This window comes from Vanacampus margaritifer, chromosome 4 (genome assembly GCF_051991255.1).
Source record: "Vanacampus margaritifer isolate UIUO_Vmar chromosome 4, RoL_Vmar_1.0, whole genome shotgun sequence".
Lineage (NCBI taxonomy): Eukaryota > Metazoa > Chordata > Actinopteri > Syngnathiformes > Syngnathidae > Vanacampus > Vanacampus margaritifer.
Genome location: NC_135435.1, coordinates 15,668,104 through 15,691,235, shown reverse-complemented (window position 1 = coordinate 15,691,235; position 23,132 = coordinate 15,668,104). Strand labels below are relative to the sequence as shown.

Sequence of the window (23,132 nt, the reverse complement as noted above, 5' to 3'; positions counted from 1 at the left end):
AGGAGAAGAGACGGCATTGACTTCATAATGATATAGGTCGTGCGCTGTGAATTCCGGCAAAGTCGGCGATTTGATTAACTTGGTAAAAACAGCAGGCAACAAAAGGTAAGGGGCTGTTTTCAAAATAGCGATCACCAACTTAAGTATCGCGCTCTATGAGTCCCGACTAAATGTGCAACTTCGACTGACAGGCGAACTTCAGTTAGATTCCATGGCTCTAATAACTTTTAATTTGGGTCACGTCCACTTCCAAAAACAATTTCCTTCCGCCGTCTGACATAGGGTAGTCACGTGATCACGTGACGTCGGTGCAAATGGTCAATATGCTCTAGCATAAAAAAAAAAAACATAAAAACGTATAAATATGTCTTTGGGACACTTAGAACATTTAAAATAGAACGTACTGTATTTATACGTTTTTGGGAGCAAATGAGTTAAAATAGGAATGACCAAATAAAAATTCAAATATGTTTGTTTTAACACCCTCAGCCATCAACGTTTTCAACCTAAATCACCACTAATTACAAAACTGATCTAAAAAAATAGCCCAAATAGCGATTCCACACCTCTACAAGAACCGTTGATAGTTCGTTGAAAGCATGTGAGGAGTTACTAAAATGTTTCTTTTGTTGTCATTTAATCCATACTTCAAATTATGTCCTTGTTAGAAGTGGTTAGAAGTGTACAGTCCTGTGTGAACCCGCAATACCACTGATGAACATTTGTTTTCCTCTCCATCATTTAAGTGTCCCGTTCCTGAGCTAGAATGAACTGTTTCATTGTTTTCATTTGCATTTCAGAATTGGGTTAGTCGGTTTCAGTTGTAGTCGCGTGGCAGCAGCTCTCCCTCATGTTAGACGAGGTCTCCCCGGGGGTCTCCTATTGGGAACAGGACTTAGATTTAGCGCACATGAACGCTTAAAATGACTAACGGGCAAACGGGCCTGTTGTTTTTTAGTCACATTTATCCCTCTTTTCATTTGAAGACAAACTAGTGGTTTTGTTCACTCAGGGGTTTTAAGAGCGTCGTGGACAGTTGCCGTTTGGTATTCGTCATGCAGTCATGTGGACGTATCTTTCACAAGTACCCCTCTGGGCCGTCTTTTATACATTTACGGTAAAAGTCTCACCCCCCTCCCCAGTTGTTACATCCTTGTCACTGCACTTCCAAGGAACATCAGTGTGCATGCATTACTTTACAATCCCTCTTTGTAAGAGTTGCTCACATTGGTTCATAATTTGTCGCTGTAAAGATTTTCCATCCCACGAGCATGTAAAATGCATGCAAATGTACGGCCTTCAAGCTGCTTGTAACAGAGTATTATATACTGTAGTAAATGCTAAGTGTATTTTCCTTGAGGGATAAGTGCATTTGATAAATGCAATACTATGATTGTACAGCTAATTACAGGGTTCACTGTGTTCAAGTGTGAGTGCTAAGTGGAGAAGTATGCTACTATGGTATGAAAATTACCATGCTATCAGCATTATGTCCATTAAAGTCGCCATTATAAGAAATCTTGCTAGGAATGAAAATTTAAAAAGAATTTAAAATCGGCCTTGTGAATAACCATTTTTTTTCCTCCTGTGGTGAACATATTTCAACTTTTCTTTCTAAGTCTTTGTCATTAATGACTTTAGCAAATGTCACAGAGAGAGCAAAGGGTTTGGCTGTGCAAGGTCGTCAAAAAAGCCCTCTAATTATTTATCCAGGATATCCTACTCTAGAATTAGAGGCCAGCTCACCAATGGCTTTCATGCATTTTTTTTCCCCAAAAAGAAATCATTTCCACTGAATGTTTGCACGAGGACACCCTCTAATCCCTGGTGTACACTGTGTGTGTTTGACATTTGTGCATCAGTTTTCACCACCTCTCAGTATCAGTGCGCAACCAAAAAGATAGTAATTGAGCCTTTTCCACACTTAAACACTGTGCAACTTTCCGCATCTCTGCTCTCACCCTAGACAGCTTCCAACCACATTAGGCTGCTTTTTCGCTCATTTGGTCTTCACATGCCTCCTAAATGGGATCATCACACTGCTGAGGCTGAGACCTAAAAGTGAAGACCAGGCCAAAAGCTCACGCTGGTGACATGTCCGCCCACGTGTTCATTTGCAAATTGACTTTACACCAGCATACAGTAGATGCTTTTAATCAATACATGGGCGCTTTGTGTAACGAAGGGTTTTTCTCATAACTGGTGTCCCCTTGAGAGTGCTTTGTTTGTCTTATTCAAAGTGCCAGTGAACACAGTGTTTTACCAGGTGCAAGACCGGGTCATTACTAAGGTATTTGTTTTCCAGATTACACAAAGAGGTGTAGGATTATAGACACGTTATCCATGTCCCCTTTCTGTCTGTCAGGGCATGATCCCTGTTCAGGACCATTGCCAGGGTATTTTCAGTCAGGATGTTTGTTGTGTTCTCCAGATGATCAAAAAACAAAAATTCTTACAAGAAACAAATGCTTTGCTTTCACACTTTCAATAGGTTCACATACACAGACACTGTAAACAGTAACCTCTCAATTAGCATACAGTGCATGAATGAAATCAATAAAATGTATATAGTATGTGGTAGCCAGTATGGATTTGTACTCTACGGACCAATCAAGTCAACATTTGTTTTTTATGTTGCTGCCTCAATTTGGAAATGGCTTCAAGTACATTTGACCATAGAGCTGGATGAGCTGCCAGCTTTATGTGTGTCTAGCAGTCACCCGTCCTCCCAGGTTTTTCCAGCGGCACAGAAACTATCCGGGAATGTTAGATGCTAAGCTAATTTGCTCCGCGCTTGCTATGAGCTTGCTAGCTAGTCACTATTCCTCACAGTTACGTTAGACTTCTGACAAGTATTGTATTCTAAATAAGGACAAAGAGTCATCATGTTCACACCATGCAAGAAGAGAACAGAAGATGGTGAATACATGCTAACTGCTAAGCTAATGTGAAATGTAGGTTCGGGGAAACAGCATAAACACTTATGTTCATCATATTATGAATCCATCCACTAGAGAGGGGGAAAAAAACTTAACTTAACGTAACTTAAAACATTTTGGTTGCAGGGGATGCAGCTACAGCTGTTGATATTGTTAGATATTATTAACATTTAAATTCTTTATTTTCATATATTAACCATTGTTATACATTATTAACATTTTAATTCTTTATATTAACCATGTCGAAATGTTTTGTAGATGTGAGGTAGTGTTGAACTCAGTATAATTTGACCTTAACCTAAGCTGGTAAATTGTTTGGTCTAAAAAATTCCTTCTCAGCGTTCTGTGCGAAAACACATTTAGTACTTGAGAACAAAATCTGCTTCGAACACACACACCCCTGACTCTGTTTTCGCCATCGCTCACGGAAAAGTACCCAGAGAGTATGTTTTGTCTACAAATGAAAGAGAGGCGGTCTGTTTAACTATAAGAAGCCATTTTACACGCGGAAGACACACATTCGGCACTCTGAAATTCCACCTGTTATGTGATGTTTGGAGTCTGTCACGATGTCCAGAGATCTCTGTTTTTTTTTTTATTAAATCATCTTTGCAAAGGTGTTTTTTCTTACATTAAATCTGTCTTCATATTTTTGGAACACGCAAAGAGGACAAATAATTTTATTCCTCTTCAATATTTTCAACATTTTCCTAAACTCCGACAATAGTCATAAGTAAACCATTTTATTATTGGTCTCCTAATCAATATTGTGGCTTCATATGGTTTAATATTTCAAGGGTATTGATCATTTTAACAACTGTGTTTGTGGTTTCCTTAACTACCACCCTGCTGGAAGGTGTGTGCAAGTCTCACAGTTGTTTTTAGGCGGCACTTTACACATGTATAATTTTGCAATTTCGTACTTCAGATTTTTACCGTACTCACGCCTTGGTGATGTTTTCCAGTGCAGGCTGATGTGTGCTCCATTGACCTTGGGTTCACCCTCACTGCCACCCTCATGTTGTTTCTGTGGTGAAAATGAAACTGAGTGAGTGCAAACAGAAGCTTTTAAAGCTTTTAGCATATTTCCTCTCATGAGAGAATGTTTGCTTCCAGCAGATATAAATAGGGGCAGATTTTATAATTAGTCGAAATGAAAGACCTGGGGCTCACGCACTATGATCAGCTACTCTTCCCCTTTCATCTCTGACCTTCTAGCTCTTTTCTTCCCTCATTTTCAAATCTTCTTGTATGTGTCCATTTTACTCGCTTCAATTTCCTCGTTGTCTTGGTGTGTATTGTAGTAATTCTCCCAAGATGCATCATATTTGCTCGGCTAGAATAGTGCTACTGTGGCAGAGCAGTGTACAAAGTCGTGAGTGTCTTCCCAGAGTTTGTGCATTCCAAACGATGGGAAAGTCAGCAGTGCATGCTAATTGATGAGAGGCTCCACGTTAGACTAGAGCAAATCCTTCAGTCCATTACTGTTGGGCTCAAATTGTGATGTCTATCTTACTAATCAGATTTTTTTTTTTTGTCACACAATTTTCTCCATCTTGGTCATCTGCCTTCTTACACCAAGTAGTAAATAACAAAACGTATACAATGATTTCATTGTTTCCGATTTATAAAATAAATGATGCATACAGTTGATGACTGGCCTTCACAATAATTGCTAAAACATGCAACAATACAAAGTATTTACTGTAAATACGTGTAAAATTTGTATAATCTTCTTGGACTGTTCTCACCATCTCCTCGGTGAGTGAAATTATCTGAGCGAAGCAGCCCCCCTTTGTGCCGGTTGCTAATTGTAGAGCTTCTTGCTGTGTGTATACCGCTTCCATTTGCCTTGCCACCCGCCAAGTCTCTCACTTGCACGCTGCAGAACCCAGTAATTAACCCACAGTTAATTAACTACTTCTAATTACACCAGGACGCGGCTTCGATCGCACCAAAAGAAACCGGGGAAACAACCGCGAGTAGAAATTACTCCTTGAGGTTGCTGGGAGTTGTTTTGAGTTCTGATCAGGTCCCAATCATGCACACATTAAAACTAACATCTTATTACCTTCTCAAATGTGTCTTGTGATAGATACGATAAGTTTGATGACAAATGCAGCAAATGCTTCTCTCATAAACTACAATGGCAGGCATTAGAGCCCAGCCCTCTGCCAAGGCCAAATATGAATCATTTGGACCAGCACCAAATTGTACAACTTTATTGATGCCCATCTTCTGCGTATACTAAAATGTGATTGTTGCGATTTTTGTTGTTGTTGCACAAATCAAGAATAAATTAACGGCAAAGTCTTGAAATAAGAAGATGTACCACATTTTGCGGACTATGACATGCTTGTTTTCATCGTTTAGCTGGTCCTGAGAATCCTGGTCGGCCTTTTGGTGCTGTAAATAGCAAATTGTTGTTGCTAAATTCATGCTAAAGTAGCAAGATAGACGGTCCCTTCATTTGTTCCCATGAGATGTGACACCAAACTAACGACCCATGTTAGTTGCCATGACTATTTTTTTCATTACTTCTTCTTCCATTTCTTTGTTTTTCTTTTGGCAGTTGGCAAAAACTTTTGGTGCATTACTGCCACCATCTGAAATTGAGTGTGTGCGACAGTAGTCAATGATGTATTATGATTTAAATCTGAAAATTCAGATTCACCAATTCTTATCTTAATTCGAGTCACCACCGAAGAACAGACATTTCATCTTGAAATGTAAACTTTAATGATAAGCCAACCAAAACTCTTTTTTTCTCAAAATTTTGGGTGCGAGTCCGAGCTCTATTGATCTTGTTACCGGTTTTTGTAAAATCAATTTTCTTCAAGAATACAACTTATATCCAGTGTGATGTGTTTTTTTGTTTTGTTTTTTGCTATTTTGATTGGTGCGACTCCAGAATGATTTATAGTCCGAAAAAATGGTTACTGTAGATGCTGGACCCAAACTCATGTGTAATCTTTCTTACATATAAACAAGCACATGAACTCCTTGGCCAAGGTAATAATTTCCACTCTCTGGCCAGTACACTTAATGCTGAGAAACAGTTTACGTTGTCTCCTATTTTTTACTGTTTTGACAGAAGTCAATTTGAATGCCGACGCACAATTACTGCTTTCCTGGCAGAAGCTGCAAACCAACTGAAAAGTTTTGTCTGAGGAGCCAAAAAAGAAAAATGAAAAAGGGAAGCTACCTGGAAAAAAGGACAGTCATGGATCAACTTGCTGGCGTGAGCTAAAAAACAACGCAATATGCTTGTCCTCATGGGAAATGTGGTCTTCCTTTAGGCATAACATTATACCTCTTTTGTCCATATGGCGCCGCCATAATCACCATAAACTGAAAGTTCCTTAGTGTTGCTTTAAACAAATGACTCCTCATATCTCAACACCAGAACTTCTCAATGAACAAACTATGTCAATGGAAACATGGCATTTGACCTCCAAAGGCTCCCTGATGAGTCAGACTCAAAAGTAGCTATCATTGTAGCTACAGTATAGAGTATACCCATCATTCCCCTTACAGCTACTCTATAAGCTACTTAAAGTAATGAGAAGTGTACAGGATCACACTTGTCCAGTGCTACAGATACAGTATGCACCACTATGGTTGCATCCACTGCTTACAGAAAACAGAATTGGCCTTTAAAAGCAAGATGGTGTAATTCAATAAAGAGCAGTGGTAACTGATGAGCTACGGGATTGTCTGGAGACGGTAAGTCGCAGATGGGCCAGCTGATATAATGCTTGTCTCTGAGACTGTGCCTGGCTCAGTGACACCTGTTTAAAGGAGGGAAAAGCTTTAATCTCTCGGAGGCACCAAACAAGTCTAAGAGGCAGACAAAACGTCTCGGTCAAACAAGACAGGAAGAGCAGGAGGCCGGCGTCTGCGCGTACTGACTGTGTTAATAAGTGCAACTAAAAGTGACTTTCTATCATGGCATTATGTCATGTACACAAGAAGTAATTTTCTTTTGAATATAAGCTTGAGATGATGTCATGTCACCAGTGCGTTTGTACTCATGTAGAACTGTACAGAACCCAAACAAGCTTGAACTCACAATGAGAGATAATAGTTAGGGAGAAAAGCTGAATTCCTTGGCCGATCTCAGGGTCTGTTTTAGCGCAAAATCTTGTTGCCACCTGCCTTCAAAGCTTTATGTAAATCCCCCTTCTCCTCCTTATGTCCTTTGACAAGAATAGAAAGCGACGTTTAGTTATGCGTCTTTTCACCACCGGGTATTTTCTGGACAAATAAGGGTGGAATGCCAAAGGAAGTAGATGATAATGTTATGAGTTTGCATCAAATATCTACATCAGGCTTCCCCAATCCCGGTCCTCTGGGATCTACATCAACAAAGAGAAAGTCAGCTAGAAGAATCCAAACTAAGCATGCACCAAGTACGTTGGCACTCCTACTCACACACAAAAATATGCTCCAATTCTACGACACGGATACCACTTGACCAGCCTTTTCCCAATCACACCGACCTAACTAAATGAACTCAAATATGAAATCACGTGATCAGCTGCCTGATCTTTTTTTGCACCATAGATCAGTCTCACGTCAAGGCACATTTTGACGTACTGTTGTAACTGCTGTGCAGCAAGACCGAGACACCAAAAAGAAATCCACTGACTTGTCATCAACTCGCGGTCGGAACTGAGAAAGGAACAAATCAGTTCCTCTAAAGTGATTCCATTCAGTACATTCACTCAAGTGATTTGTTAATTTGGATGAGTCGTTTGCGAACGAAAAACTGCTGAAAAACAGTCTATCACAAAGAAAATGTGAAGTACTTTGCACACAAATGCACAGTTGCACAATGAAATCTGGTGTGGATTTAATATGTTCAGTGCGCACCTGTGCACCACTTGTGAGCATCCCTTTTAAAACTGTAATGCTACATTAGTTTTTTCTACAAAGGGTTATACTTGAGTGAAACATGCATTGTAAATAAAATTTTGATTTGTAATTCTGGACAATATTCGATTCAAATAAAACACATTTTCATGATAATTGCAATACTTAGCGGCATTGTCAAAATATTGGTAAGCACTCAAATGAAAGTACTTCTACTGGGTCTAAAATACAAATGGTATCTGAGCATCCCCACTCCTAACAATGCCAAATGTGCATTTTTGTCCCTCTTTTAATGTTGTGTCTGTGTGTCTGGTCTCTGAGCCTTCAGTGAGCTTGGCCAGCCACCGCAGGGTAAAGGGCGCTTATTGGAAAATCAATGGCGCGAACGCTAAGCAAGTTACAGGAAGATGTGGGAAGGAAGGGTTCTTATTGATAAAGCAGGGGAAGGCCTTTGATGTTGCACTAGGGACATGCTCATTGATGGGGGGAACCATTGTACTCCTCAGGCAAATCGGAGCTGGGCTTTATCTGCTAAGTTAGTTCCAATGAATGGCTTATAATAACATCAGCGTGTTGTACTATTTAACATATGTCAAAAGGTCACTTTTTTTTTTTTGTTACATTATACTGTATATACCAATATCACTAACAGTTTTAATTAAGGGCTTATAGGCTAGATAAAAAAATATTACACACTTGTTTTAGTGTACCTATTGCACAGTATGCAACAATGGATATGTTCCCTTTATTACACTCTGCAGACACTTTTAGGTACACTTGCACATTTAATAAGATCGAGTACAACAACATAAGCTAACATAGGGCTAAAAAATACTCATGCAGCTAAATTTCAAGAGTATGACAGCAGTTCAACAAAAACTGAGAATGATCCATCTATAGCCTTTTTTTCCTTTTCATAAGTACCTAGGTAATATTTTCTTGGTGATACTTTTGTACTTTGACCCAAAATACAAAAATGTTCAAATGTGTACAGTCTATGATTATCCCATAAAATGGTCCAAGTGTACATAATGTTGTGTACAGCTGTTTAATCTATTCATTTACAAGTAAATGATTATCGAATTAATCGACAACTATTTTAATAATCGTGTAATCATTTAGAGCCATTTTTGAATTTTTCAAAAATTGTTCAAATCCTCAGATTTCAGCATATCAACAGTAATTGTTCAGTGATTTCTGTAGTCCTTCATGAAAGAAGACTGATTATCTTCTGTGTTTAATCAAAATAAGACATTTGCAAACATCTGTTTTTACTTTAGAAAACAATGACTGAACCGGTAACATGGTAGATCAAGACCACCCCCCCTCCCCCCATAACTTTTTAAAAAATCACTATAAGAATACAAAATAAACACACATCATTGGTTAATAAACAGTAATCAGGGAAAAAAATGCTTTTGTAATACACTATAATGCAAAAAAAATAAAAAATCTGATTAGTTGGTTAATCGATTGAATAATCAATCGATTAATCAATTCTAAAAATATTTGATAGTGACAGTACTAATATTGTGGTCAGTGGTTGAACTGTAATTGAAGTAACAACAGGCTGTTTTTATCAACCTATACACAGCACACAGTCACGGTGCTCTGGTTGATTTAATTGTGCAGATTTACCCCCGTGAAACTGTCAATTAACCACACGCAGATACAGTACAGCATTGTTGTTTATTGCAGCTGTAATTATTTGCTCAACCATTTTGCTCATGCAGGCATAAAGGTACTTCAGTATTGTTCAGACTGCAGGAGGTAAAAAGTCACCTCAGGTCGATGGCACTCAGCCTGTAAACAGGGCTTCCCGTAAAATCAATGATCTTCAGAAGGAGATATCAGTGTGGGGGAACAGAAATAGCCATGGTGGTGGTGAGTCTGAGGGAAGAACAGCGCTGGGTGTTTACGCCAGAGTGTAGAGAGGAGGAGGGGGGCTCACTGGCAACTCGGAGTATTTCGAAAAGATAGCTGAAGTGAGATCGAGTGAGATTCCGTCAAGCTCTGGATGCATAAAAGACAGCTCAAGTTGCTATGGAGACTTCAGATCCTATATTGCATCACTTTGATGTAGAGTGGAACATCAGTTTTCGTGATTCGTCCGTTACAAAAAGTCTGACTAACACGTACACAATCCAAAATACAGTAATGTAGTACAGTAAGACTACATTAGGGTATAGAAGGGCTGCCTACTAGGAACGGTCTGTCGTATTGTATAAAAAGACAGGAATGTATATTCCTCTATCCAACAACAACTCTCCCGGTCTGCTCCGCAACATTTGGGCAAGTATACTTTCAGGAAAGCAGTAATTGTGCGTCGGCATTCAAATTGACTTCTGTCTTAGTAACGAATGGGGAAAGGGGGAAGTGATGTATGCCATAAAGCGGTGAGCACATTTGTAGTTTTTTGTGTGGCAGTGTTCCTACCATCCTCCTCAAAGTTGCTTTGTGCAAGCAAAAATGCTACAGACCCCTCCAGGCCATAGCAAGGTACCATTCAACTAGTTTTAAGTCGATGTTTCATCAAAAAAGTTATGAACATATTTTATTGAGGTTGAAAAGTTCCTTAGTGCTACTTTAAAGCATAGCTGATCAATAATGCTAGCCGTGGAAGATGATGTAATACCACAATGCAGAAATTGATCGGGAAATAGCGGGGTATGTTGTGGATAATGCTCCATTCCATCCTGTAGGTGGCAGTAGTGCACATTACAAAGTGGTTAACAAATTATTCTGGTCATTTAATTCATGAATGTATAATTTCAAGAAGAGTAACTGTCTAGACAAGCAGATTTTTTTTCAGTATTCCTTTCAATTCCCTTTTGCCATTAGTTTAGACTGCGTGCGAAGCCCATAGCTGCTTATTAATCCAGTGGATAATAAATGCCGACCAGTAGTTCCCACATTCAATAAGGCAGATATCCCGAAATCATATTTTGCCATATTAAGCAAGTAGGGCTAAAAAGCCTGACAGTGTGTTTTTATTCAATTCAAGGGCCACGGTTGTGAACTTCGGTTGAGTGTAAACAAAATAATAATGAAGTAGACCATACAGGAAATATCCGTTTTTGGCTTCTCTCTCTGCATCATTATTGAAAGGGGCCCGTGCTGTATTTCTTTAAGTTATTCCTTTCATCAATTCTGTATTGTCTTTGCCCTCATAGTATTCCGTGTTATTGCTAAAAATGAATATATATTTTTTTGTGTGTATGAAAGATTTCAGGTATGTTGTGTGGCTGAGCGCCTCATCAGACATTCATGAAAAGTGAGACAGACATTATCAATCTCTCCTCTCCCTCACTGCTTTATATGTTTGGGTGTGGGGGTAGAATCCACAGCTAGAATTTGCATCCATAAGTAAATAAGTAAATAAATCAAGTGCGAGCAATGAATGTGCTAATCAGCCGGAGGATGATAGCAGGCTTGGTGCTGGGAAACTTTGCTCATGTAATATGCAGCACAGGGGGGTTAAAGGGCAGCAAAGAGTTATTGGTTTTAGCCCGATTGCCCCCTTTAATCAATGCTGGCTGCATCCTTTAATAAAAAGTATTAGCTCAGCAGTATCTAGAGTTATCATTTTATCTATTCTGTGCTCTACATTGAAACCCGTGTCTGGTGCTCGGGGCATAGCCAGATCCCAAAAGCTTAGCTTCCATTTATTTTTTCAGGGTTGGAGGATGCTTGTATTGTTTAGTCATAAGGCTGAATTGCGGAGGCAAGACCATTTTGAAGTGTAAATGGTGATACAGTTAAGAACTTAAATTTTAGCCGCAGTTTTCACTTTTTCTACAGGTTATGTAAATGTTCAGTGCTGATGCGATGGCGTCTAATTATCTCACATCTATTTGATCCATTACACTGTGCTGTTTCTCCTTTTTTGACTGCAAGTTAGTTAAAAATAGATGTAGAATTTGCAGCATATAATATTAAGAATGTTGTTTAGAAAGTGAAGATAAAAGATTGTACCTTCCTGATATGGCAGGAAGATGAATCATTCTATTGTGTCGGTGCCTAATTTTGCGTAATGAACACATTGTCTATTTTTCTAGAATACATTTTATTTTCTTCATATGTACAGTACTGTCCCTTTTAAACTTTATCTCAATAGAAAGTAAATAGGCTCTTGTTTTGAACATTAAAGGCCCTATTTTCAATCTCAGCGCAAGTCTAGTGCAAAGCATTTTCTTTTTTCGGTATTTTCTTAGACTTTACACAGGTAGAATTGGGCATAACTGTGCGGTTGTGCCATTGTGGGATGGAAAGTAGCCGAGTCCTGGCCATTCTTAGCAGCTTCCCTCATTTGCATTAAAATTAGGTTGGTCGAATCGCATGCCCCAAGCTTGACCTTGCAGAAATACACAAAAGTCATTTATACAGATCTCCCCTTGCGGATGATGTAGTCGGGACGAAGACAATTGTAGACCGCCTTGCACCCCTGATCGTACGTCTGTGTGTATCTCTATACAGATCTAGTACATCTATACCAGTGCTCCTCAAGTATTTTTTGTTATGCCCCTTGCAGGAGGAAAAAAATATTTTGCACCCTTTATCATTCTTCCACAACTACAACTAGTATGATTTGTCTGTAAAATTGCTGTAAGTACGCCTCTGCAGAGGAGTTAATACTCTTTGCACACTTAATGACAATGAGATTGCCACTGCCACCTACTGTAGTGGATGTGCAATTCCATTTTTTTCTAGTACAGCCCAAAAAAAACAAAAAAAAAACAAGACAATCAAATCTAATGTTTATTTTTTGTGTGTCCTCAGGCCTGGATGCGATGACCGCCTCATGTAGGCATCAGCATGGAAAGCTGTGAGTCTCCCGTGTTTTCTGGGACAGACGATGGGCTCAGCTCCTCCCAACAGCAACAGCAACCTCCACATCCCTGGAACGATCACCCTAGCTTGCAGCTTCCTTGCGCCAACCAGGCCCCTTCCCTGGACCCGTTGTCGTTTTCTGTTCCGTATCCTTCTCAAGCCCCAAACCCTTGCGCTCTTCATGACGAGGTGAGAGAACTACAGTCCCTGCAGTCCCAGCCAAAACAAACATCGAGCCAGGCTCACCGGGATAGCCCTGCCACCGGTCAGCCGCATTCCAATCGGGAGGGCCGTGAGGGAGACGAGCGGGACAGATTGAGCTGCGGGGAAGAGGAAGAATCGGAGGACTTGGTTGAAATGGAAATCGACAGCTGTTTCCCGAGTCTTCAACCCTTTCCCGGGGTAGTGATGGCTCAAGGCGGAGGGGGCATGCCCACTCTTCTGCGTCACCAGCCCACACGACGGCAAGGTGGGCCTGAGAGTGGAAGTGAGGAAGGAGAGGAAGAAGAGGAAGAAGAGAGTAGTGACGTGGAGAACTTGGCTGGAGAGATCGTCTACCAACCGGACGGCTCGGCCTACATCGTCGAGAGCCTCAGTCAGCTCATCCAAAGTGGTGGGAGCGTGCTTCCCGGCCTGCTGCCCACAAACTCTCTCACTAGCGGGGGGAAACCGGGGGAACCTGCTGGGACGTCATCCTCGGTCTACCCTCAGATCATCAACACGTTCCACATAGCCTCGTCCTTTGGGAAGTGGTTTGGCAATTCAGACCAAGGTTTCTCCAATACCTCATCCATGGCAGGCCTCAGTCCTGTCCTGCACAGTTTTCGTGTATTTGACGTGCGGCACAAAAGTAACAAGGATTACCTGAACAGTGATGGGTCTGCCAAGAAGTCCTGTGTTTCCAAAGATGTTCCTAACAATGTGGATTTCTCTAAATTTGATGGCTTGGCCCTCTATGGCAAGGGGAAGCCAATTCTCATGTGTTTTCTCTGCAAGTTGTCCTTTGGTTACCCGCGTTCCTTTGCCACCCATGCTGTCCATGACCACCGCATGACGCTGTGTGAGGACGAACGTCGTCTATTAGGGGACAACCACGCATCTGCTATCATCCAGGGGATCGGGAAAGACAAAGAGCCGCTCATCAGCTTCCTGGAACCAAAAAACAAGAGCACTCCTGTGCCACCTCCCCTGCTTCCTATGAACTCTGGCCAGAGCTTTTACGGCACGTTTAGTGGTGTCCATTTGGAGCCTGGAAGCAGCAGCGGAGGCAGTGAGACGCTCCTGAACAAAGACTCTGACGCTAGCCTCCAGCAACAACAGCAGCAGCAGCAGCAAACCCCGCTAAGCTCGGTCTTGTCTCTGGGAAGGCTGGGCACTCCCAAAGTATCCACTCTTCCCTCAACCCCAGGCTCTGCCAAAGACTCCAATGCCCCGTCTTTACATGGGGGGAGAACAGAGGAGCCTAGTGGGAAAGAGTTGGCTTACAAGGGGAAGGATGGGGCCAGTGGGGGCCATAGCAGTACAACACAGCTATCAAGCCTGGTGGGGGTTTCGGAAGAAGAGGAAGGGGAGCCGTTATTAGGGGAAGAAGATGGGGTGGAGGCAGAAGGCGCAGTAGTGACCAGTGGTGTTAATAGTAGCAGTGGTGGAGGTGATGCAGGGGAACCAGCTATCTCAAACCAAAGCATTTCCAAATCTCCTTTATTAATGCCTAGTAGCACTCTCCAGCCTTTTGCCTGCACCCCTGCGCTCAGTTACACACGCAACAGCAAATCCCCTGCTTCCACTTCTTCCTCTGTCAAGGAGGAGGTTTCAGCTACAGAAGGTGGGGGGAGAACCTCAGAGCTCCCTCTGAGCTTTAACTGCCAGGGAACTACCGTTCCCATGGCAATGGCGGCAGCCAACGTCAGAAAAAGTGAGGAGGACACTGCTGGCACTTCCTCCTCACCTCTGTCCTCCAACGCTGCTGCTGACGAAAGTGCCAATCGAGATAGTGCCACAGCTCCAGAACCAAATGATTGCCCGGCTGAGGAAGAGGAGGAAAATGGATCCCTTCTGCAGCAACACCACATGCACCACCATCATCATCACCTGCATTCATCATCTCATGGACACATTCACCCCCAACCCGGTGGTTCCTGTGACATGCCAGGTGTGAACGACTGTTCGCAGAACCACGGGCTCAGTGGCAGTGTCGGAAGCGGGGTGGAATGCCCCAAATGCGACACCGTTCTTGGTTCCTCGCGCTCTTTGGGTGGTCACATGACCATGATGCATTCGCGGAACTCATGCAAGACACTCAAGTGTCCCAAATGCAACTGGCATTACAAATATCAACAGACTTTGGAGGCTCACATGAAAGAAAAGCATCCAGATTCCGGAGGTTCCTGTATGTTCTGCAACAGCGGTCAAAGTCATCCTCGTTTGGCGCGTGGAGAAAGCTATACGTGTGGATACAAACCTTTCCGATGCGAGGTACGTCACGTTAAACTTCTGAAGAAGAATGTAAGAAAGTTTTTGCTATGTTTTAACCTTTTTTTTCTTCCCATGTTGCTTAAATTTTTAAGTACAATGATAATTTAAAATTATTTTGGTCATTTGGATGATTTTGTTGATTTGACTTAAGAGCACAAATTTGAGACACCATGGTTGTATAGTGGCAGTCAACACAACTTGACAAAAAAGATTGTTGAAAAAAGATTTTTGAAAAGTTTACTGTAAAACACAAAACAAAAGAGAATTACACATTTTATTATATTAATAATAATAATAATTTCAATTTGTAATGCACTTTTCTTCAGCACGATTTCAAAGTGCTACAGAAAAAAAGTTAAAATCGTTTTAATAATTAAGAGTTATAGGTCTTTCTAAATAAAAAAGTTTTTAGGCCTGAATATATATTGTATTTAAAGTGACAGTGTGTCAAATTTTGTGCCATCTAGTAGTGAACTAAAAGAATGCAGCAACCTAAGTTCAAAGTGCATGCATTTTGAAGCGTGTGGACTACGGTGCCCCAGGGAGACCACACTTTGCAAGCCTACCATCTATTACTACATTTGCGAAGTTCTTCTCGAGTGATCCGTAGCAGAAAGATGGTGGCAATACATGTTAGCCTCCTGTAACCTAGGTAAAATAATTAGTGACCTACGCTTATTTAATAAAATAAATGTACGTTCATATTGCATATTATTGAAATGAATAGTGGGTTTTTAATAGTGGGTTTTAATGAACATTGAAACATTGAGTAATTCTACACACTGTCACTTTAAAACAACAACTAGCGTAATGCTAACACTTATTAGCATCAGTTTTGCGGTCCTTTAACCCTTTAAGCAACAGATTAAAACAACGTACACCGATAATATAACAGCACTCACATTCAATGTATCCTATATCTTCTACAGAACAACTATAAGTGATGAGAGAGGAGTTGAGGTGGTGTGAAGTCCACTTGGGTTCTAGGCACGACACAGCTGTAGTATGATTGGCTGCTGCACCCAGGCAGCACTGCATGTAGCAGCCAATCATATTACAGCTGGGCGACAGATCTCAAGTGGATTCATAATATGGCCTCAATGAACAGTATGTATGTCTGTCTGTTTGTCTGTCTGTCGTATACTGCCCTCAGCTGGCCAAAGTGGTCAAACTAGGAGTACAATACTGTATTATGGATCATGAAAATACACAATAATATATATATTTTTTGTTGTTTTATGGGGAGGTTGGAACACATTAATGGCATTTTCATTCATTTCCATAGGGAAATATGATTTGAGTTATGGTCACGAAACAAATTAAACTCATATCTTAAGGGCAGGCACCGCTGTGGTTGCTTGCATTGATTCTTATGTGATTGATTTGCCAATGTTCTCCAGGTGTGTAACTACTCAACGACCACCAAGGGGAACCTAAGCATCCACATGCAGTCGGATAAACACTTAAACAACATGCAGACGCTCCAGAATGGAGGCTCTATCGGATCGGCGCAGGAGCAGGTGTTCGGACACGGCCCGGGTGGCGTGGTGGCCGTGCCCTCGGTGACCCAAGCCAGTAGCCACCACCACCCCACGCAGTCCTCCGCCCATGTAAGTGGACCGTGCGGGGCCCCCTCACCGACCAAGCCAAAGAGCAAACCCACTTGGCGCTGTGAGGTATGCGACTACGAAACCAACGTGGCACGGAACCTCCGGATCCACATGACCAGCGAGAAGCACATGCACAACATGATGCTCCTCCAGCAGAACGTGACTCAGATGCAACACGGCCGACTGGCGCTGGGAGCCATGCCCTCGCCCTCCGAGGCTGAGCTCTACCAGTATTACCTGACGCAGAACATGAGCCTACCACCAGGCCTCAAGATTGACCCAACGGGACCTGAAGCCCAGTTCCTGATGGGGGGCTTTTCTTTAGATCCCAGCATGGCTGCATTGACCCCTGCACTGGGTGAGTTTCTTCTCTAATTAAATGTCTCTGGCCTTGCAAAGTCACTCCAGTCGTGTCATTAATATCTAGTTTTATCTCGTTATAAAGCAAATGTTTTATTTGAAACTTCACAAGCCAAATTAGCTCAAACTGTGCATTTACATGAATGTGTTTTTTTCCATTCACATGTTGATGCCTTAAAACTTTTGTGACTTTTGAAAGCGCTATATAAATAAAGATGGCTTTATTTGACTAGGGACCTTCGATACCACTTTTTTACTGATACCAAGCACTGATACCACTCATACTTTTTAGTCATAAAAAATCCACTAAAACAATGACAGATAATTTTAAAGAAAGACTTATATATCCCAATACTGTATAGCAATTTTCCTAAAATTGCATGAATCTAATGTCAACTTTCTATTATCCTTTTCTATTTCTATCAATATTGTCAAACAATTAAATGTTTTATTCAGATTAATCACATTTTATAATTTTGATTAATCATGATTAATCACTATGCTTTTTAATCAACAATTTTTTGCCCGCCAAATTTGAAGAGCACCTGTTTTGTGTTAATTATTTCTCCATTTAATGTTATGAGCATGTCTTCACATTTTATCCACTGCACACTCTCATCCTCCTCTTTTTCTAATCAATTAATTACTTGCATCAATTAAAATCAAAAAGCCCCAATATTTTGACTAGAAAAAATATTCTGAATGTCATACGCAAACATTTATTAAAAGCATGTGGTTAGGTACAACTTGTGCTACCTTTAACGTAACCATTCGTTGCCAAGCTAAAGGATCATCTGCGGTCAAAATTAATAGTGTGATTAATCTGCATTAATACATGATTAATGCAATATTTTTTGTGATTAATCAATTAGTTAACACTTTAAATTTGGCAGCTCTAATTTCTTTACATATACTTACAGAAATTGTATCTAAATGGGCATCTGTCAGACATGTATGCTTTCAGTTCCCGATCGTAAAACGACCACAAGAGGAGGTCTGATACTGGTATCGTCCACCGTAGCAAGTACCGATACCTTCAAATAAGGCTGGGCTTTGGACAGATACTGATACCTTGCATCAGTACGCGCCCATTTCTACTTAAAATGATCACGCAGAAATGTTTCTACTTAAAATAATGTTGGTAAATCTTTGCACTATAGATGGGCGAGTACAGTACTAGTATCGTATCGGTGCTGATACCGGCCTTCTTTTAAGTTTTCTGTAGTTGTGATGATCGCCGACACCATATACAATATCGACAGCCCTCTTGTGGCCGTTTTACGATCAGGAACTAAAATTTGGAAATTAGAAGACAAGAACATTGCCATTAATTTAATGTAATTTTAAGGGGACATGTAAAATGATCTGTCATTGTTTTTTTAAAATAAGTTTTATGTACTAGTGGCATCGGTGTCACTGGGAATTGAGTACTGATATTGGTCTAAAAAAAATTGGGCACATTTCCTTTTCATGACTTTCCACCAAAAGGTAGCTATTGTCAGCCTTTTTATATCATTATTCCCAAACTGTTCACCATTGGAATTCCTCTTGTTTTTTTTATTTGTTTTTTTATTACAGCTTTCTAAGTGTAGTTATGTGCGTATTTCGTCATGGCCAAAGAAGAAAGGTTAGATAGCTCAGCATGGGCGATTAAGCACCACGGCAACATGTTTGCCGTGCTCGTTACAACCCCACAGTTTGTACAGACTTGTCTTTAACTGTTCCCAGTTCAAAGACACAAACAGGAATTGATTGCTGTGACTAATGTTTTTCCCTCTTCACCATCTGGTTCATTTTCCTGTGAGGTGAGTTCTAATAAGCATGTTACTAGGGAGGCAATGATGACACACGCTAGGTTCATCAATGTCAGCTGTGTCATCCTTGGTCACACAATAGAAGATGTCTTCACCCTCCAACAGACAAAAAAAATCGAATCAAAAAAATCAGACTCTATAGTATAATATACAGTAAGGGTTGGGTGGGAGGTGTAAGTTCACACACTCCCTGCCTGCTAGTCCTTCTTCCCAGCACTTACACGATGTCGTACAAGGAGGAAACACAAGGATGGTGCGTGAGAGAGCTGAAAAGAGGAAGGACTGACATTAGTTTTTGGAAAACAATTACACATCTGCTTACCAGAGCATTGATTTGGGAAACACAGCTTTAAACAAACAACAAAAAGGGGAGCGGGGTTTGTGGGCATGGGGGGAGGGGAGTTCTATCGGATACCTTCTTGACTTTGGTCTATTCCCACGGGCGCCTTATATTGCTTAAATATTTATATTCTTTACGAAAACTGCTTAAATTTTGGATTAAGTGTGTGTATTTTCACAACAAAAAGTCTCTTACAGAGTATTTAGCTTGGTAGATGTATGAATAATATAAGGCATGTGTCCGTTTGTAAAAATAAACAAAACATTAAATGTGCTTTGTTTTATTACCCCCATCACCAAATGAATGCTTAGTTAGTGGTGTGAAATTACAGGTGAGTGACTTTTCAGGCTCGACAAGAAAAGGCAAAAAAGCTCTCATCAATGTTTTCTTCCTTCATTCAGTTTATGATTGATACCAAATGATGGACTTGTGTTTTTCCTCTTTGCAGTCTCTTGCCAATCTGGTTAAAATAAGCTCAATCAGAGAACAAAAGTAGTTTGTTATTATGAAGTGGAAACTCTACAAAAATATTTTCTATGGACTGTACTGACAGAGAAGCCTTCAGCATGTACTTTATATATCAGGCCAAACAAATCAATGTGGATGATAGTTGACTGAAATCTTTGGCCAATCCGGCTTTGAGTCTTTTCGTTTTCCATTCCAAGAAACAAGTCAATTTTCATTATTTATCAAACAACGTACAACTGCTTTACTTTACCGGTGATGTTATCCGCAATAGAATTGACACGGTGACTCGGCTTCTGCCGGAATCAACCTGAAATATCTTATAACTTGAAGCGTGCATTATTGAGACATAACTTCATCTGTTTTCCTAACATTAAACATTTGATTAATTTAACTCATTCAAACCCCAAAAAATTATAAATATGCTTTTACTACTTTGTCCTTCACTCCCAAAAACGTATTTATAAGTGTTTTAGTTTTTTTTAATGCTAGAGCATACAAAAGGCTTTGATACAGCTCCTGACATTAAGAGGTCGCTTAAAGCAATGTTAGTTATTACAAAAAACGGCCAACAGATGGTAGCAGTGTATAAGAGATCAGCCAGGGCCATGTTGCAACAAGCTTTTTTTGCCAGTGTTTTCAACAAGTTTGTGAATAATAATGAAGCTTAGCTATATTCTAATTCTAATTGCTGCAAAACGGAAAAAGATAGAAATATACTTTTTTTTCCTGATGAAAGAAGAGACTAATCTTTCTTTTGGTAGGTTCCATGTTTTGTTTTGTTTTAATAAAAAATAAAACAGAATATTCTGTGGACCTTGCAAAATCAGTCAAAATCCAGTAAAACAGCCGGGAGCGAAAATTGCTGGGATTGAATGAGTTAAACTGTCTTTATTTCCCTCTTCTAAAATGTTCTCCTTGTCTGTCTGTTTCTACACATCCAAGTAGGTGGGGAGCTCCCGATGGATATGCGCCTGGGCAGCGGCCAGTTGGTGTCCGAGGAGCTGATGACCCTGGGAGAAAGCCTGTCGCAAACTAGCGACCCCTCGCTCAAACTCTTCCAGTGCGCCGTGTGCAACCGCTTCACCACCGACAACCTGGATGTGCTCGGCATCCACATGGGGGCCGAGCGCAGCCTGCCGGAGGAGGAGTGGCGCGCCGTGGTGGGCGACTCTCACCAGTGCAAGTTGTGCCACTACACCACGCAACTCAAGGCCAATTTCCAGCTGCACTGCAAGACGGACAAGCACGTTCAAAAGTACCAGCTTGTGGCCCATATTAAGGAGGGAGGCAAAGGCAACGAATGGCGACTGAAATGTGTGGCCATTGGCAATCCGGTGCACCTCAAGTGCAACGCTTGCGACTACTACACTAACAGCTTGGAGAAGTTGAGGATGCACACGGTCAATTCCCGACATGAGGCTAGCCTCAAACTTTACAAGGTCAGTGGTCCTCAAACTGTTTCACTCAGTTTACACTAAGCATCACCTTTCACCTATAAAATGTGGTATGTATGTACCCGTGGATAAAAAAGTAAAGCTATGAGAGAATATGTTGCCAAACTTATGCAAGCTTTCACAACTAAAATTATGAAGCAACATTTGGCTTGGTGATGGCCGGTGAGGCTATTTTTTCTGTGATTGTCCAGTTCAGAACCTTTGTCTGCATTACTCTGCTTATGGAGAGTCTTAGGATGTTGTTAGTTGCATAGATGGAATAGTTGAGTATATACAGTAGGAGAACTTATCCAATTCTGATGCTCATAACTGAGTTGACTTTGAGACATAATACTCAATAGGTTGTACGGTGATGTTCTCGAAAAAATGTGTTTCAATGTGCTTTCTCATTTGGGATTGTTGTTCAGTTGCACTATGAGCAAGTAATGTAGTTAAACAACTTCTAAATATTCCAAATGGAACCCAAACTTTTGGAATGGTGGTCAACCTCTTTTATTGTTCGGATATTGAAGCTGTTTTACACATAGGAAAAAAAACAAAAATACAATTTGTGTCAGGATCAAACTTTTTTTTATTCATAAATCTTTCAAAAGTAAAACGTACACTCAAAAGTAACCCAATTTGGGTAAAAAAAAGGTAAATTTGACCCACCTTTCAAAAAAAATATGGGTTATTTTGTACAAAAACAAAAACAGATTAAACAAATTTTGGGGGATTTGTGCAAAACAAACCAGAACATTGGTTCAAATGGATCCAAGTAGTAACAGATTTTAGAGTTGGGTAAAAAAAAACACAAACAATTTGGGTTAATTGTGGACTGATCCATTATTAACCCAAATTGTTATGTTATACTACTACTTAGGTCAATTTGTCCCAAGTTTTCTCACATTTTTTTTTCCTGTACAAAATGACCAATTTTTGGGGTTATTTCATTCAAAATGATTTTTCAAATAATTTATTATTATTATTATAGTTCTTATAAATGGGGCTGATCAGGTAGGTTGCTCTGGGCGATCCAACTCAGAAAGTTGGTGAAATATATAACTAAGTAGTGTTTTTTTGACCCAATTGTTTTTCAAATGTGCAAACAATAAAATGCACTCCTTAAATTGGACAACTGTTGATATTATAACTGCCATAGTCAGTCCATAACTTGGTGTGGTCGTTCTTTTTAGAGTTTGGTGTTTCTGTTCTGTTATATGCTGCACCTCATTCCAATGTTTGGTCAAATTCAAAACTTCAGGTGCATTTGGCTTTAGAGGTTCCTATATACACTACAGAGACAAAATGATACTCTTATTGGAAGTTGGTATGCACAAACTCATTGAGTTGGTCTTGGAAGCACAGTAATTGCAATAACGTCCAATAGCTATGCTCTTGAGTCATTTTTGTTCAATTGTTGGTTAACCTCGCTGCTTGCTCCATAAAACGAAGGTCACGTTACTTCCACGAGAGGAACACAGCACATAGAGCTGGTCTTAGATGTGGATCACTTGGAGACGAATGAAGAAGTGCGAGTAGACAGAGGTTTGGTGCTAATACTCCCCGGAGCAGGAGAGGCTGAATCGTTCTCGACAGCCGTATTGATTTTTGCTGGACTTGGAGCTTCACCTTCTCCTCTAATCATTCCATAATAGCCAATGGATGAACACTCTCCGAACAAATGGCCATAAATCTAACAGCCCTGATTCCACTTAGGTACCTATCCTGTGAGTCTGCGGTTTGACCACTCCACACTTAACCTAAACTGGCACATACACACACATAGAATAAGCACACACAACAAATCACAGACAAGTACAAATAAAACATCCTCTCTGTAAATCATTACACATAATACAATATAATCTTAGACACACACACATACTGTATATATATATTACAGTATATATATCAATATGTGTGTTGAAGATGCTGACTTTGTTTAATGTCCACTCCCCTTACCTAAAGTGGTTCTTTTACAGAAA

The 23,132-nt window shown here is 40.5% G+C and overlaps 1 protein-coding gene across 7 annotated transcripts in view; it reads left to right on the top strand.

Moving 5' to 3' along the window:
* zfhx3b (zinc finger homeobox 3b) overlaps nt 1-23,132 on the top strand; it is a 346,429-nt gene that overhangs the window by 222,103 nt on the left and 101,194 nt on the right. For 6 of the 7 annotated variants that reach the window (XM_077562960.1, XM_077562961.1, XM_077562959.1 and 3 more), the window contains 3 exons: nt 12,594-15,119; nt 16,520-17,087; nt 20,654-21,150. In XM_077562960.1, coding sequence (XP_077419086.1) covers nt 12,630-15,119; nt 16,520-17,087; nt 20,654-21,150 — 3,555 coding nt within the window. In that variant the 5' untranslated portion in view covers nt 12,594-12,629. The remainder of the gene's footprint in view (nt 1-12,593; nt 15,120-16,519; nt 17,088-20,653; nt 21,151-23,132) is intronic. The other variant, XM_077562965.1, reaches the window with a different exon arrangement.